Source organism: Marmota marmota, unplaced genomic scaffold (assembly GCF_001458135.2).
Source record: "Marmota marmota marmota unplaced genomic scaffold, marMar, whole genome shotgun sequence".
NCBI classification, from domain to species: Eukaryota; Metazoa; Chordata; class Mammalia; order Rodentia; family Sciuridae; genus Marmota; species Marmota marmota.
In genome coordinates, this window is record NW_026000206.1 from 4,951,032 (window position 1) to 4,967,178 (window position 16,147).

Below are 16,147 nucleotides of genomic sequence, written 5' to 3' on the forward strand. Positions count from 1 at the left end.
TTTGGGTTCTATTCTCAGCACCACATATAAATAAATGAATGAAATAAAGGTCTATCAACAAGTTAAAAAAAAAATATATGTATGTGTGTATATATATGTATATGTGTGTGTGTGTGTGTATATATATATATATATATATATATATATATATATATATATGAGTTACCTGTCCCCCATAAAAGCATTAGTAAGACTTTGTAGACTCACAGAAGTGGAAATTTGTGTTTTAATCAATAAAAGGTAAAGGTAAATTATGATTATATGATTAGGTATCCTGGGTTAATTAGAAAATTCCTCTCTTCAAAATCTGTGTTCCTACTGCATTACAGTAGATACGAAGATTTTCTACTAGGATAACAATATGAAATGAAAGTATGCTTTGAAGTCAAACATGCAAGAAAATTTGTTTCTTTTGTTCCATTTTAGAAAGAAGAAGTAAATGAATGTGGCGAGAGTGTTGACAGAAATAATTTGAAACGATCACAAAGCCATCTTCCTTGCTTTACTCCAAAACCACCTCCTGACAGTGCCGTTATCAAAGCTGGATATTGTGTAAAACAAGGAGCAGTGGTGAGTAACTTAATAAAATGTGTGAGATTATGAAAATGTGAATGTACTAGAAAACTTGCAAGTTAACATTTAGAATGTTTGCATTATTTTATGAAAGTAGAGACTAGCATACTGGGAAGGGCATTAGGACCTAGAGCAGGGGTTGTTCTATGTTTGAAATGTAATGGTAGTATTTCCTTGGTCTAAGGGTTGTTGGGTAAATTAAGGCCTATTACCATTAACCTTCAGTTTAAATGAGCCTTTAACAGTTTAAATTTATTTTGCAAAGTTTTTCTGTTGATACTCTCTATCCTCTAGAATGGGTGAGGGAAAGAGCTCTAGTGCAAAGTGGCAGCCAATAGAAAGTAGAAAGTATAAACTTACCAGTATTTCTAAGGATTCAAAATGCTTTTCTTTAATTTATTCTTTCTGTGTGGGCTAAATTTTCAGAATTGCATGAGAAAATAAACTTTACAATTTGAAAATAGAAGAGGTGGAAAAAACAAACCAGCAACTCTCTTGGCAATTCTGTTTGATTGCTCATCCCTTTCTGGCAACTCTGATTCCCCTAGGTCAGCCCAGGGAAAGTTCTTCCAGCTCTGTTTGACTTCCTCTAGGTGCAGGGAAATGAAGGCGATGATTGAAAGTCTCTCCCTATAGAGTGTCTAGGGGTAGAATCAGAATCGTCACCAGGCCGTGATGCTCTGTTGTGTGTTAATGAGGGATTCCTTTTTGATTTACTCCCAAGTCCAAAATATCATTTAGGGACATTTCAGTATACCCATTAATAAAAATAATTGTAAAAATATTTAAATATATATAAATATGTGTTTATCATTAACTATTTCATGAATTAAGTATTTATTGCTTTGCTACTACATGTAAAATACTTATAGATGGTTTCTTTGTCTGTTTATTTATAGATAGAGAAACCCAGTGGTTTAATAACATTTCCTGTGCTTGCTGTTTACTTTGTGGGGATGACGAGGAAATAAAAGTGCCTCTTTTAGAGCATTAAAAATATAAAATATCATAAAATCATTAATAAAAGCTGAAATCTAGACACCAAAAGTTGAACCAGAAGTTCAAGTCCTGGGTAGCAAAAGAGAGCCAGTGTTTCATATATTGCCTCACTGGGGGAAGGTAGTGAGGTGTTTTAATCCTTAGCATTTCTCATTGGGGGTTTATAGTGGAATGAGTAAGTAGTGATTAACATTTGACATTCTTGGAAATAAATCTTATATCTGTGTTTATTTCTGGTAGATGAAAAACTGGAAGAGAAGATACTTTCAATTGGATGAAAACACAATAGGCTACTTTAAATCTGAACTGGTATGTTGCTGCATCATAAATGTTGCATCTAAAAATGCTTGAGAAGTGTTACAGTGTGGTGGTGTATGGTTTTGTGCGTTCTCTATTTTTAGAATAAGCTGCTTCTAGTTTTGAGAAGCACCTAAAGTTCAGTTTACTCTACTGTGAAACTGTTGGTTAATGGTATATTTCTTTCTTTTTTTCTTTTTTAGTTGTCAGTGGACCTTTTTAAAAAATTATTATTATTTATATGCGTTGCTGAGGATTGAACCCAGGGCCTCTCACATACCAGGCAAGCGCTCTACCACTGAGCCACAACTCCAGACCCCCTGTTTTATTAAATATTAATTTTTTAGTTGTACATGGACACAACACCTTTATCTATCTATCTATCTATCTATCTATCTATCTATCTATCTATCTATATCTATCTATCTATTTTATGTGGTGCTGAGGATCAAACCCAGGGCCTGGGGTGAGTGGTCTACCACTAAGCCAGAACCCCAGCCCAATGGTATATTTCTTAAATGCATCTTAAATGAAAATGTCATATCATCAAAGAGATTTTCCACCGTGAAAGATCTAAACTTAATTGTCTACAGATGTCCTCCTGAAGGGTTGTCCCTGCAGGCTAACAACACCTTGTATTTCTGCCTTCTCCTGATATTTTCTTTATCTTTTCAGATCAACTCTTAAGTTGTTTTATGTAAGGTGTTTCTCTCCTATCTGAAGGTAGAATCAGAAATTGAGATTCCCTTTCTCACATGTTTGAATGATATCCTTATTTAAAATGTTGTCAGCTGACCTGAATCCTGCAATTGATGGTTGCATAAATTAATGCAATTCTGTACCTCTTCTTGTTGAGGGGAACCAGGCTCTTTATTTGAATGAAGGCACCAGAAAAGCACTATTCCTGTAGAACCTTCTGCACAGCTGGGAGTGTTTGATATCTGTGTTGTCCATACCAGTGGCTGCCTGTGGCTTTTGTGTGCTAGAAATGTGCCTACTGAGCTGAGGAATTGACTTCATTTTACTTTAAAATGAAAACTGAATTTATTTCATTTTAATTAATTAAAATTGACATAGTTACACAAAACTAGTGACTACTATATATGGCAGTGGTGCTCTAGAAAATAGGAAGAGACTATTTTAAGTGTCATCTCAGCTATCAGCTCTTCTAGGAAGCTTTTGTGGCTGTAGAAAAGAGGGAGTAGTCAGCATAGCTTGGTGTGGGCAGTCAGCAATCACACAGGATGAGTTTGTCCTCTTTCAGGGATAGCCCAGCATGGAGTAGGGAGAAGAAAGTGTCATCCTCATGGGGAAGAAGATGGTGGCAGAGTTGGGAGAATGGTTACAAACATAAAAGGATAAAATGGGGAAATATATTAAAGATAAAGGAAGCCAAGTTTCTGTCAAACCAAGGAAGGACAAATAAGAAAAATGACAAAATTTTGGTCTTAGATTGGAATTGGATAAATCTGGCATAACTTAGCACACTGAGATAGATGTGGATTTAAATGTATTGTGTGTGTGTGTGTGTAATGCATTCCCTAGCTCTGTGTCCCAAGAAAAGTATCATTTCAGAAATGGTTTCCAAAGAGAAATAGCAGATTATAGAGTGGGATAAGAGAAATAAATGGAAGGTGAGCATGGAATGTCTTGTATCAGAAAGCAAGTACTCAGGGGCTGGGGCTGTAGCTCAGGGTTGGCAGAGCATTGTTTAGCAAGTGTGAGGCCCTGGGCTCAATCCTTAGCACCACATAAAAATAAACAAAATAAAGTCATGCTGTCCATTTACAACTAAAAAGGAAGTACTTGTAGAATGATAAAGACAGGTAAAAAGACCCAAAAGCCACTTCCTTCCCTTCCCCCCCACCTTAAATAAAGAAAGAAAGAAACCAAAAACCAGAGCATTCTACCACAGAGCCATATCCCTAGTCCTTTTTATTATATATTCAGTGCTCATCCCATGAGCCACTTTGAAAACATTCCCTCTCACCAAATTTGGGACAATGAGAGCATCAAAATGAATAATGAGGATAACAGGTTATAGCTCACTGGATAAAATAGGAATCCATATATATATAAATAAATGGTTGAATGGTAAATGATTTGTATGTATAGTAAGGAATGTGATATTTACATTTTCAGAATACTTATTTATGGGAAAAGAGCAAATTTATGGTGAAAAAAACTGGCAGAAAACCCTTTAATCAGACGGGTAAATGATTCAAATGAACTTTTTAAATAAGAAAATTAAAATCACTTATCATCCGACAGGATGGTATGAGAAGGACCCAGCTTTACTTCTATGATATTCTTGCCAAATATGCATAATCTGAATCTAATCATGAAAAAACACCAGACACACCCAAATGAAGAACATTCTACAGAATAACTCTTTTTAGTTTTATGAATGTAAAATGTAAAGATTACGAATGTAAAGATTATAAAAGTCAAGGAAAGGAGGAGGAACTGTTCATACTAAGGGAAGGAAAAGTGAGATGGTGCAGATGTAGTCTGATTCTGAATAGAGTGCGTTTGCTCTAATAAAAGACATTTGAGGCTGGGTGTGATTACACACATATGTAATCCCAGTGGCTTAGGAGGCTGAGGCAGGAGGCTGGAGAGTTCAAAGCCAGCCTCAGCAAAAGCAAGGTACTAAACAACTCAGTAAGATCCTGTTTTTAAATAAAATACAAAATAGGGTTGAGGAGGTGGCTCAATGGTCCAGTGCCCTTGAGTTCAATCCCTGGACCGGGGGAAAAAAAATACATTTTGGGACAGTGTCCTGACTTATTGGCTATAATGTGATTATGTAAGAAGATGTCTTTATAGAAAATGAGCACCAAAGTACTCAGAGGTAGTGTGAAAGCCAAGTCAGCAGCTAACTCTGAAATGACTTAGGAAAAACTTTTTGTGTATGTGTGCTAGCTTTTCAAGTTTTGTGTAAATTCATGATTTCTTCAATGTTTAAACAGAGACAGCTGGGCACAGTGGCACATACCTGTAATCCCAGCAGCTCGGGAGGCTGAGGCAGGAGTATTGCAAGTTCATAGCCAGCCTCAGCAATGGCAAGGCACTAATCAACTCAGTGAGACCCTGTCTCTAAATAAAATACAAAAAATGGGCTGGGGATGTGACTCAGTGTTTGAGTGCCCCTGAGTTCAATCCCCCGTACCCAAAAGAAACAAACAAAAAAACCAAAACAAAATAAAAGGAAAGGACTGGGATATTGCTCAGGGGTTGTGTGCCTAGGGGTTCAGTCCCAGATACAAAAAAAGAAAAAGAAAATACACTGAAGTATTTAGAAAAATGTATCATATCTATAACTTCAAACATTTCAGGAAAGTATACTCAACATATGTATTCATACACACATGCACAGTGTTGAAGCAAGTGGAAAATATTAATATCTTAGAAATGAGGTGTAAGGTATGTAGAAATTCTTGGTACTATTTTTGTAAGTCTCCTGTAGTCTCAAATTATTTCAAAATAAAACTTTTGTAAAAAACTTTGAAAATTTGATTTCTTGGTGCTACATAAAATAATGTTATGTCTTAATCTCATGGTAGCATATTCAGTGAAATATGGATATAGTATTTTAATGGAATGTATAGTATCAATATTATCCTACTAGAAACCAGTTATCTTACATTTATATTTTTATATTTAGTTTTAGTAGCATGCCTAATCCTTAGTTTTCTCAGGTGAATAGTAGCATGTGTATATAGGATTGTGGAAAGTGTGAGGTAACACATATAAAAGTCTGGTAGATGCCCTGGCACTCCAAGAAATGGTACATATTAAAATAATGTATTTATATAAAAGTGACATATGTAAAATGATAGATTTACATCAAACTGAATGTTCACTGCTCAGGTGCCTTATATGTCAAAGTGACATTCCAAAAGAGGAGGTAGCATGCTTCACTTACTATACACAGTGGGCCTTCCAAGACCAACTCTGCTGGTTCATGGCTTTTAATAAGTGATACTCATTAAGCCTGGAAGCTTTGTTTCAAACAACACACATAGAAGGGTAGAGAATTTGAGCTGTTCTGATGCTCGGTGGTTTAAAAAGGTATAGTTATATCTTAGATGGGCTTAAAGAACCATAATTTTCACATAGATCTCCACATGAAAATAAACAAATCTCCAAATAAGACAACTAAGCCTCTGAGGGATGATAAAGATAAATGTCATACACCTGTTGTTTGCTTTTTTGCCAGGAAAAGGAACCTCTCCGCGTAATACCACTTAAAGAGGTTCATAAAGTTCAAGAGTGTAAGCAAAGGTAAGGAAGTGCTCAGACTTGACACTGGCATAGCTTATTAAGACAGAGGACTGCCTTGGCTTCATTGACGTGCTTGCAGGTTATGTTTATTTCTATTCTAGCGGGTTCTTTTTTTTTTTTCCCCCCTCAGGGGGAGGAGGATTGGAATTGAACCCAGGGCTCTGTACTACATAATTATATCCCAGCCCTTTTATTTTTTATTTTCGATGGTCTCTTTCTACCCAAGTTGCCTTGAATTTTCAGTCCTCCTTCCTCATCTACTCAAGTAGAGATAGGGTCTCACTGAATTGCTTAGTACCTTGCCATTTCTTTCTTTAAAAAATATGTTTTAACTTGTTGATGGGCCTTTATTTATTCAGTTATTTATATGTGGTGCTGAGAATTGAACCCAGTGGCTCACACATGCTAGGCAAGTGCTCTGCAACTGAGCCACAACCCCAGCCTGCGCCTTGCCATTTCTAAAGCTGGTTGTGAATGCGAGTTCCTCCTGCCTCAGCTTCCCACATTGGGATTACAAGCTTGTGCCACTGCACCTGGCTTATCTTTAACTTTTTATAGTTGGAATTTGCTAAAGTTTTCGAAATTCTCCAGCGTATTGGAGTGGCCCAGTCCTGTAATCCCAGTGGCTCCAATCCCAGCGGTTTGGAAGGCTGAGGCCTGAAAATCACAAATTTAAAGCCACCCTCAGCAAAGATAAGGTGCTTAGCAACTCAGTGAGACCCTGTTTCTAAATAAAATACAAAATAGGGCTGGGGATGTGGCTTAGTGGTCAAGCATCCCCGAGTTCAATCAATGGTCCCCTCCCCCACAAAAAATCTCAAAAGTATTGAAATATCTTGTTTATTTTTTAAAAACTAAAAGTTCAGGAATAGCTTATTAATGAGAAAGGAAAAAATTAATATGAGCAACTTATAATTATGCCATCAGATTTGACAAATTGGTATATTAAATTCATTTCTTCATGTATGACTAAAAAAATAATTTAAAAAATTCATTTCTTCATAGTTAGATGCTTTATTAAAATTATATGTGTAAAAATTTTTGCAAAAATACCCAAAATAAATGGTTTGAATTAAAAACTGACTTTTGTAAATCAGTTTTACCTGTGATATATAATTGTTGACACATACTTGGCACAGATTATAAACAGGTAAAAAAAAAAAACAAAACTGCCCAACAACTGCTATTTAAATACAACTTTTTTTTTTTTTTTTTTTTTTGGTAACAGTGATATAATGATGAGGGACAACCTGTTTGAAATTGTAACAACGTCTCGAACTTTCTACGTACAGGTAAGGTACTTATTTGAAAATCATAGATTATTTATTTATTTATATACTTATTTATTTATATGTGGTGCTGAGAATCGAACCCAGTGGCTTCCATGCTAGGCAAGCACTATACTTCTAGCCCTAGAAGGTTTTTTTTTTTTTTTTTTTAGGTACCAGGGGTGCTTTAACCACTGAGCCACATCCCGAGTTCTTTTTGTGTTTATTTAGAGACAGGGTCTCACTGAGTTGCTTAGTGCCTCACTTTTTTTGCTGAGGCTGGCTTTGAACTTGCAATCCTCTATCAGCCTCCCGAGCCACTGGGATTACAGGCGTGTGCAACCACGCCTGCCTCCTATGAAAGGTGTTTTTTTTTTTTTCAAAGAGAGAGAGAGAATTTGTTTTTAATATTTATTTTTTAGTTTTTCGGTGGACACAACATCTTTGTATGTGGTGCTGAGGATCGAACCCGGCCGCACGCATGCCAGGCGAGAGCGCGCTACCCGCTTGAGCCACATCCCCAGACCCATAGAAAGGTTTTTTTTTTTTTTTTTACTGAAGGGAAGCAAAAGAGCAATTTGTTTTTTATTAATTAGTAAAATGATTTTTTTCTTGAAATGAAACTATATTTGCCTTTTGGGTTTATTTTTTTTTAATCCTTGTAGCCAGGTACCACAACAGAAATGCAGGGAAGATCCTTGAACTTCAATTCATACAGGAGATGATCTAAGTGTTCAATAATCATAAAAATTCAACATCTTTAGCATTTAGAGAAATATAAAATGAAATCCAATCATAGACAAAATTAAATAGTATTGATGAAAATACTAAACAAATGAATACTTGTAAACTCAAGAGCAGTTTAAGTTATTATTATCTATTTGTGGAATAGAAAGGTTTTTAATAGAATATTTGTTAGCCAGGTGTGGTGGTACTATGTCTATAATCCCAATAACTAAGTGTTTTTCAGGTATCTCAACGTATTGAAATTATAGTTGTGCGCCACTGTTGCCAACTTAAGTAAGCTAAGTACTTATCAAGGAATATGGCATTTTGGAATATGACTGCTAAGTACTTATCAAGGAATATGGCATTTTGGAATATGACTTCTAAATAGTACTACTAAAAATTATTTCTAGAAAAATAATATGTAAAATGATGTCAAAATTTTTTTTTAAATGACAGCTATGTACATATTGAAAGAACAAAATAAGAAAGGCTTTCTTTGACTTCTTCCTTTTATTATTTTATTTCCAGAAGTATTCATTATGGACCCTTTTAGATGTGTCTGATCTCAAAATATTAGTTCTCAACTTATGTCTTGGTATAGTAACTTAACCAGCAAAACCTGGTTTAAAAAAGTATTTCTGCCAGGCACAGTGACACATACTTGTAATCCCAGTGGCTCGGGAGGCTGAGGCAGGAGGATTGAGAGTTCAAAACCAGCCTTACCAACTTAGCAAGGACTTAAGCAACTCAGCAAGATCCTGTCTCTAATAAAATATTAAAAAGGGCTGGGGATGTGGCTTCTAGTTAAGTGTCCATGGATTGAATCTCCAGTCCCCGCCCCCCCACCCAAAAAGTGTTTCCAAGGGCTCCCGTTATAGCTCAGCTCAGTGGTAGAGTCCTTGCCTAGCATGTGTGAGGCACTGGGTTTGATCCTCAGCACACATAAAAATAAATAAATAAAATAANAGATATATATATATATATATATATATATATATATATATTTTGTTTGTTTGTTTGTTTCCAAAATTTTGGGAAACCATTGTCTTAGATAATGATTTTGTAGGTGGCAGTACAAGTTACCAAAATAAATATGTTGGATTTATGGAAGTAGAAGGTACATATTGAGGAAAAATTAACCGAATCCTTTATTTCCTTTAGGCTGATAGCCCTGAAGAGATGCACAGTTGGATTAAAGCAGTCTCTGGCGCCATTGTAGCACAGCGGGGACCTGGCAGATCAGCATCTTCTGTAGGTTTCCTGCTCTCTGGGGTGACAGTCCCACAGGTCCCAGCACCCGGTCGAATTGTTTTCCTTCCTCTCCCCCTAATCCCTTTGGTTTCTTTCTTTCTTTTTTTTTTAGATTTATTTGCATGTTAACTTTTAGACCAATTAGACTTGCGAAGAATAATGCATTTCTAATTTAATGCTTCCTTGTAGTGTTACATATACTTAACTTTCTGTGCATTGTATTGTGTTAAATGCACAAGCAGGGCAATGAAAGAATAGACATTTCCTTGCTTTGTTTTAGCAATTCTTAACTTGTCATTAGGTCTAGATTTGGTATAATTTGAAAGACTCTTAGTGTGGAATGTGGCCTAATCATGAAAGGCACTTTTAGTTCCAGCATTACACAGTTTTGTGAAAGTCAATTTATTCTTTACTTTTCTAATATCAGTTAACATTTTGTTTCATTTTTGGTTTTTTGGTTTGGGGGTTAATTTTTTGGCTTAGCATGCCATAAGACTCCTGACCAAGCTGGAACCTTAAATATAGTTTAGTTCTCCCATTCAGTATTTTCTATTTCATGTTTGTTTATTTTGTAGCAGGTTAATTTAAAAGCCTGCTTCAAGCTGCGTGCAATGGTGCATGCCTGTAACCTCAGTGGCTTGGGAGGCTGAGACAGGAGGATCATGAGTTCAAAGCCAGCCTCAGCAACGGCAAGGTGCTAAGCAACTCAGTGAGACCCTCTCTCTAATAAAATACAAAATAGGGCTGGAGTTGTGGCTCAGTGGTCGATTGCCCCTGAGTTCAATCCCTGGTACCCCAAAAATAAATAAATAAAAGCCTGCTTCAGAAAGCTACCATAATTATCTTTGTGGTAGCATGATAATAAAATTGAAATAACTAAACATTCTACTCAGAAGTAGTAATGTCTTTTATATATCTTGTTCAATTATATAATAAGACGTATTTTCCTTTGGAATACTTTGGCCACCGATCTCTCATCTGAAAATACAAATTCTACTGAGAAATAAAAAATGTAGTGTCTTAAAGTGTTGCATTGTCAAGGGTAGAATGTAGTCTAGTATGTAATATATAGCTTTTATTATCTAGATTCATTATATGTAATCTGTACTTTTAATACTTTTCCTGGAAGTGTTGTCTTTTAATGTCCTGGTGGTGATAATTACAGATCAGCAAATTCTAGTTATATCCTTTTTGGAATGTCTGAGAAGTCACTTTTGTGGGTGTTAATTTTGTAACTACCTTCATTTTATGTGACCTTTTCAGTAGTCAACTCTGAGATTCTCTGCAAAAACAATGTCTGTTGGGAAGAGGAGAAGCTGGAGAAGGGTGCTTGTGTTTTGTGCTTTGTGGTGGGGGCAGGTGAACTATCTAGCTGTCACTGTCAGCACAACTTTCTCTTTTCCTCCCTCTCCCACGTATAGGTTAACTCTAATCTTAGCTTTGCACTGTGTTCCAGATGCGGCAGGCCAGAAGGCTGTCGAACCCTTGTATACAGAGGTATACATCAAGAACTGGTGAATGCAGCACGTATGTGGGCTCTCACGCAAACGTGCCTTCTTAGTGGAGGGCCTGACTCACTACTTAACAGCTGATCTTAGAAAGTTGAGTTCACTAAACTGCCTTTTGCAGTTGTCATGACTGACTTTGTCAACACTAACACAAACTTTCACTGCAGTCATCAGGTTGAATGTGTATTTTTAAAAAATGTTTATTTTTTAGTTATAGGTGGACATAATATCTTTATTTTATTTTCATGTGGTGCTGAGGATCCAACCCAGTGCCTCATGCATTCTGGGCAAGCGCTCTACCTCTGAGCCACAGCCCCAGCCCTGAATGTGTAATTTATTAAAAAGATTTAAAAAATACAACTTAAATAATGTAAAGAGATATTAAGCTAGGTTCTAAAAATTCACTTACTGAATTGCTACAAGAATTTCTATATTTTATGTTTTTTGAGATATTTTATACTGCAGCACTTGAAATTTACCTTTGTTCCAATAATATATACAAGCCTTGCATGCATATACATTGGATAAACTAATTTGCATGGCATTTTAAATCTAGTGAAATTCAGCCATGTAATAGAACTCTGTTGTGTTTTTGTAATTTGTAGTACTTTGTTTTCAAAGCCACTGGTATCATAAATGAACAGAATATACTAGGAAGTATATGGCACAATGCACTTAGAATGGTCAAGTTTAAAGGTATATTCTGATTTGATCTAGTTAGAAGCATTTTAAAATTCATAATTGATATTACTTCACCAGTTTAAAAATGACTATATGCTCTTTCTTACCTTTAAAATCTTAAACCATATGAATATATAACATTCAAAACTAAATACATGAAATTAGATAAAAAGACCGTGTTCTTATTGGTTGCAATGAAATTTAGGGAATCAAACTAAATTTTATCAGATTGTTAAGATAGAATATTTGAAAAATCTTGATTCCTGATTATCAGAGAAATTTACGACTTTGTATTTTTATCTATTAAAATACACGGGATAATTCCCATTGTCAATTGAGAATATACTCTTAAATAAAAGGTAAAGCTGGTAGGCTTCCTCTAAATACAGTTCAGTTGCAGTTGGAACACTATCCTGGTTTAGGCTGGCTAAGTCTTCAAAGTGTCATTAGCTGCCAAATTCAGCTTTGGTGACAGAACTAGGTTCTTAATAGAAATGGTTGTTGGCTGTCATTGCTTTAAACTCACCTTTAAAAATGCATTTGCTTTGGGAAAGAACTTGCGCATTTATCCTGCATGGCTTATGCTTCTGCTGCGTGTGCGTGTATGTGTGTTTTTCAGAGAATCGAGTCTTACGCTGAATTACTAACCTTATTGTCAATGATTGACGGTGTCTGACCATTACTCCTCTTTCTAGGAGCATTCCCACAGTCCTTCAGAGTCCAAACACACTGTCCGTCCTGCCGGTGCCGCAGCAGCAGCCACCTCACATTCCACAGCCTCTCGCAGCAACTCTCTGGTCTCAAGCTTTACCATGGAGAAGCGAGGATTTTACGAATCTCTTGCCAAGGTCAGGCCAGGGAACTTCAAGGTCCAGACTATCTCTACAAGAGAACCAGCTTCCAAAGTGACTGAACAAGCTCTGCTAAAACCTCAAAGTAAAAATGGCCCTCAGGAAAAAGATGGTGACCCCGTGGACTTGGATGATGCAAGCCTTCCAGTCAGTGATGTGTAAGATGGAAGCATGCAGGGGCCTACCACCATCCATCCTCAGTGTCCTTCATGAGGCTTCTAGCCAAAGATGATAAAGGGGGAAGTGGGTTTTAATGCATATATTATACTGCCTCTTAGATGTACTCTTTGAAAGCTGGTAAACCAAGAATCTAGGGAGTAGCCAAGTGAAATGTCATTTTTTTCAGAAAGAAGGAAAAAACCTGATCGTCTTCGTATCAACTATCTGAAGCTTTGTGTATTCTCCTTTGGGTGGTAAAAATATGTGTGTGGTATTTTTTTTTCTAGTGACTTTGACAGTTTAAATGTTTAACGACTTATAAACATTGAAAATGCTTATTAATGATTTTGGTCATTTAAAAAATGCTACTATGATTCCTATTAAATGTTGATATTTAAACATCATTATTGGTTAATATTATTGAATGAAATATTGCCAGACTAAGATTCTTAAGCTCATGATGTCTGTGGTGCTGCAAAATTTATACTGCAATGTAGACTATTTTGAAATCATAACCATTTTTGATGCCCTGGATCTTGAGATGAGTGTTAAATTTTGCACAGAAGATATGATTTAGACCCTTGGTGGGGATGGGGGGTTGTATTAGGCTGGAGAAAGGGGGGGGGATTAGAATTCAAACTGTATTTTAAATATTTGTTTGAAAAAGCTTAGGCCTTGCAGCTGTCAGTGCTTTTGTTCAGTGACGATCATTAGGTTGGAAGTATTGGAGATACCTGATTTTCTTAACAAAATTTTGTAAATATTTCTCATCTCCATTTGGATTGGTGAAAGACTTCAACTTTATATGTGACAACGTAACTGCCCTTAGTCATGAAATTGTGGCCTCTACTTTTTTGTTACTAATAACCTGTATTCAAGTGCCTGTGTTTTTCCATCTTGTTTAAGAATATGTTGAGATTAATATGCTCAAAATTCCTACATGATTGGCTTTAAACATTGAGATAAAACTTTTAGTAGCATAGCTTAATATGTTAAATAATATAGCATTTTATGTTAGAGATACCAGAATGCTGGTATTATACTTACCTGTGCAATATACATGTTTTAAAAAACAATTTTAAGTATACACTTAATCATGGGGATGTCAAAAATATCAGCACCTCTCTAAAGAATTCTATTGTTGCAATAGACTAGTTTGAGAAAGCGCCATTTTGCAGTTCAGTCTTAAACATTTGCTTTAAGAACACAGTCTTGAATTACACATGCTGCTATTTTTATATTTTACCATTTTCCAGTACTGTTTTGTTTTGAATTCATACATATCACCATTTCTCCTTTTTATTTTCTAAGATGACTTCTTGTCTGAGAGGAAGGAAAATTTTCTACTAGTGTGGTAAGGTCCAGAGCTTAAGATACATAATACTAGAATTAATAGAGTATGAGTTAAAAAATCCAAATGCAGGGGCTGAGGTTGTGGCTCAGTGGTAGAGTGCTTGCCTAGCACATGGGAGGCACTGGGTTTGATCCTCGGTGCCACATAAAAATAAATAAATAAATAAAGGTATTGTGTTCATCTGCAATTTGAAAAAATATTTTTAAAAAATCCAAATGCATAAGAATGCACCACTCACCTTTTTTTATTCATAAGCTAATATTTTTTAAAGTTATATTTAGATTTTTCTCTTTTGCACCTACATTTGAAAAGGATAGAATAAAAAGGTTTTAAATAATTACACTTTTTCTGCTGACCTACCCATTTTAATGGCTCTTTTGAAAGAAGTTTTGTTTCATGGATGCACCTAAGAAAACTTGTATAGAACTTTGCAATATTCAAGAGCTTGATGCTGTTTTCTTTGGTACAGCTTCCACATTGCATGTTCCTTTTAGCATATTTTGGTATTGGTAATTTGATATATTTAATGGTGGCAAATATTAGCTCTATTTTGGGACTTTTTATAGAACTACCCTTGTTCAATAGCATAGGAAAATGTTCTTGTGATTGTCAGGGTCTCCTAGTATTTATCTCAATTCTTTTATAAGTCTATGGAAATTATTTAATTATTTTAAAACTTACACTTTTCTTGTAAATATGTCACATCTGAAGTGTCAAAAAATTACTTTGAATACCCTAATATTTGCTGCATTTTTTTTTTCCTGTGTGTGTAACCTGTCTTCTTTCAGAATGGGAATGTGTGCCTCCCAATGTTTACTGTTACGTCTTTTATCTTTATATGTTGAACTGGTTGAACACTGTAATGACTTGAGAATAAACTGCTCAGAATTCATTCTAATTTATTTCTCATTCCATTTGCTTCAGCTCTCCTATGAACAAGTAAACAGGGCAAGTACAAAATGTTTTTGGTAATCGACTTAAATTTACATATTTAAGGATAGTAATTATTTGCTAATCTTTGAAAAATTAAGAAACTTCAGATCTGTGAATTTTAAAGGCATAGCTTCACGTGAAGTTATACAAGGAAAGATGTCAGGGTTTTGGGGGGTGGGGGAGTTTGCAAGCATAGAATCAGACAATCAGGGTTGCTTATCATGCTTGCTCATTGGTTAGATGGTGTGAGCCTAGGCTTGATGCAGAGGCCTTTTGATTCCCAGGTGGGACATTGAGGTACCCTCATAAAAAACTCCATGGGCTGCTGCTTCTCGCAACTTTTCCCTGTTTTTTGTTTGTTTGTTTTGGGCACTGGGGATTGAACTCGGACACTCAACCACTGAACCACATCCCCAGCCCTTTTTTTGTATTTTATTTAGAGACAGGGTCTCACTGAGTTGCTTAGGGCCTTGCTAAGTTGCTGAGGCTGGCTTTAACTCTCCTCCTCCTGAGTTGTGTGTGCCACTATGCCAGGCCAAGCTTTCCCTTTTGATAATACATGTTTCTTGACAGCTGTGGTGAACACTGCACCCAGAGCCCTCCCTGTGTGGTTTGTGATGTACAGGTAAAGCTCAAGTCCTCCTTCAATAAGTGAGGACAAGGCATGAAGAGAATGTATTGAACTGTACACTTTAAAGTACTATGTACTTTAAAATACAAATTCTTCACTTGCAATTCTGGAATGTTCTCTGTATAAAGAAACCTTCAATAATCTTAGATGTTTTATTTTATTCTTTATGTCTAGTTCATTGTTAAATTCTGCTGCTTTTCTCCTGTATCTTCATAATCCTGTCCTCCGAGATGCTGCCCAAAATGACTTTGAGCCAGTATCTCCTCTCATCTATTCATGTCCTCTTAGACTCCTCTGTACCACCCTCATCCTGTCATTGCTCGGGGCAGGCATTAAACATTTTGATGCTCTTTTTTACAAAAGCTGAGTTATATCTTAAAGATCAATCAGTCCAAACCTGTGCCACCAGGAAGGAGAGGATTTGCCCATGGGACAAAGAACTGTTAGGATCTATACCTTGGCTAGAGTCATGTGGGTTGGCTCCTAGTGCCCTCTAGGAGTTCATCTCTCCTCTCCAGACAGATTCATTTAGTGTTCTGCTCTTTGGTCTCGCTCTCATTTTCCTAAGGCCACTTGTTCTCTGAAATGCTTTCTTCTTCATAGGCCCTCAGATCTCTTCATTTATT

At 36.1% G+C, this 16,147-nt stretch overlaps 1 protein-coding gene and 1 non-coding gene across 6 annotated transcripts in view; one reads left to right on the forward strand and one right to left on the reverse strand.

The window, feature by feature from the left end:
• The window catches only part of Plekha1 (pleckstrin homology domain containing A1), a 61,938-nt gene extending 47,083 nt beyond the window's left edge, over positions 1 to 14,855 (forward strand). For 2 of the 5 annotated variants that reach the window (XM_015498353.2, XM_048791351.1), the window contains 6 exons: positions 427 to 570; positions 1,813 to 1,881; positions 6,092 to 6,156; positions 7,385 to 7,448; positions 9,315 to 9,404; positions 12,289 to 14,855. In XM_015498353.2, the coding sequence (XP_015353839.1) occupies positions 427 to 570; positions 1,813 to 1,881; positions 6,092 to 6,156; positions 7,385 to 7,448; positions 9,315 to 9,404; positions 12,289 to 12,606 (750 nt within the window). In that variant the 3' untranslated portion in view covers positions 12,607 to 14,855. Of the gene's footprint in view, positions 1 to 426; positions 571 to 1,812; positions 1,882 to 6,091; positions 6,157 to 7,384; positions 7,449 to 9,314; positions 9,405 to 10,825; positions 10,932 to 12,288 lie in introns of all 5 variants that reach the window. The other 3 variants (XM_048791350.1, XM_048791349.1, XM_015498354.2) reach the window with 3 other exon arrangements.
• Trnat-ggu lies at positions 2,111 to 2,183 on the reverse strand. The gene has a single exon. It is a non-coding gene; the product is annotated as a tRNA-Thr (tRNA).
• Positions 14,856 to 16,147: the final 1,292 nt, after the last annotated feature.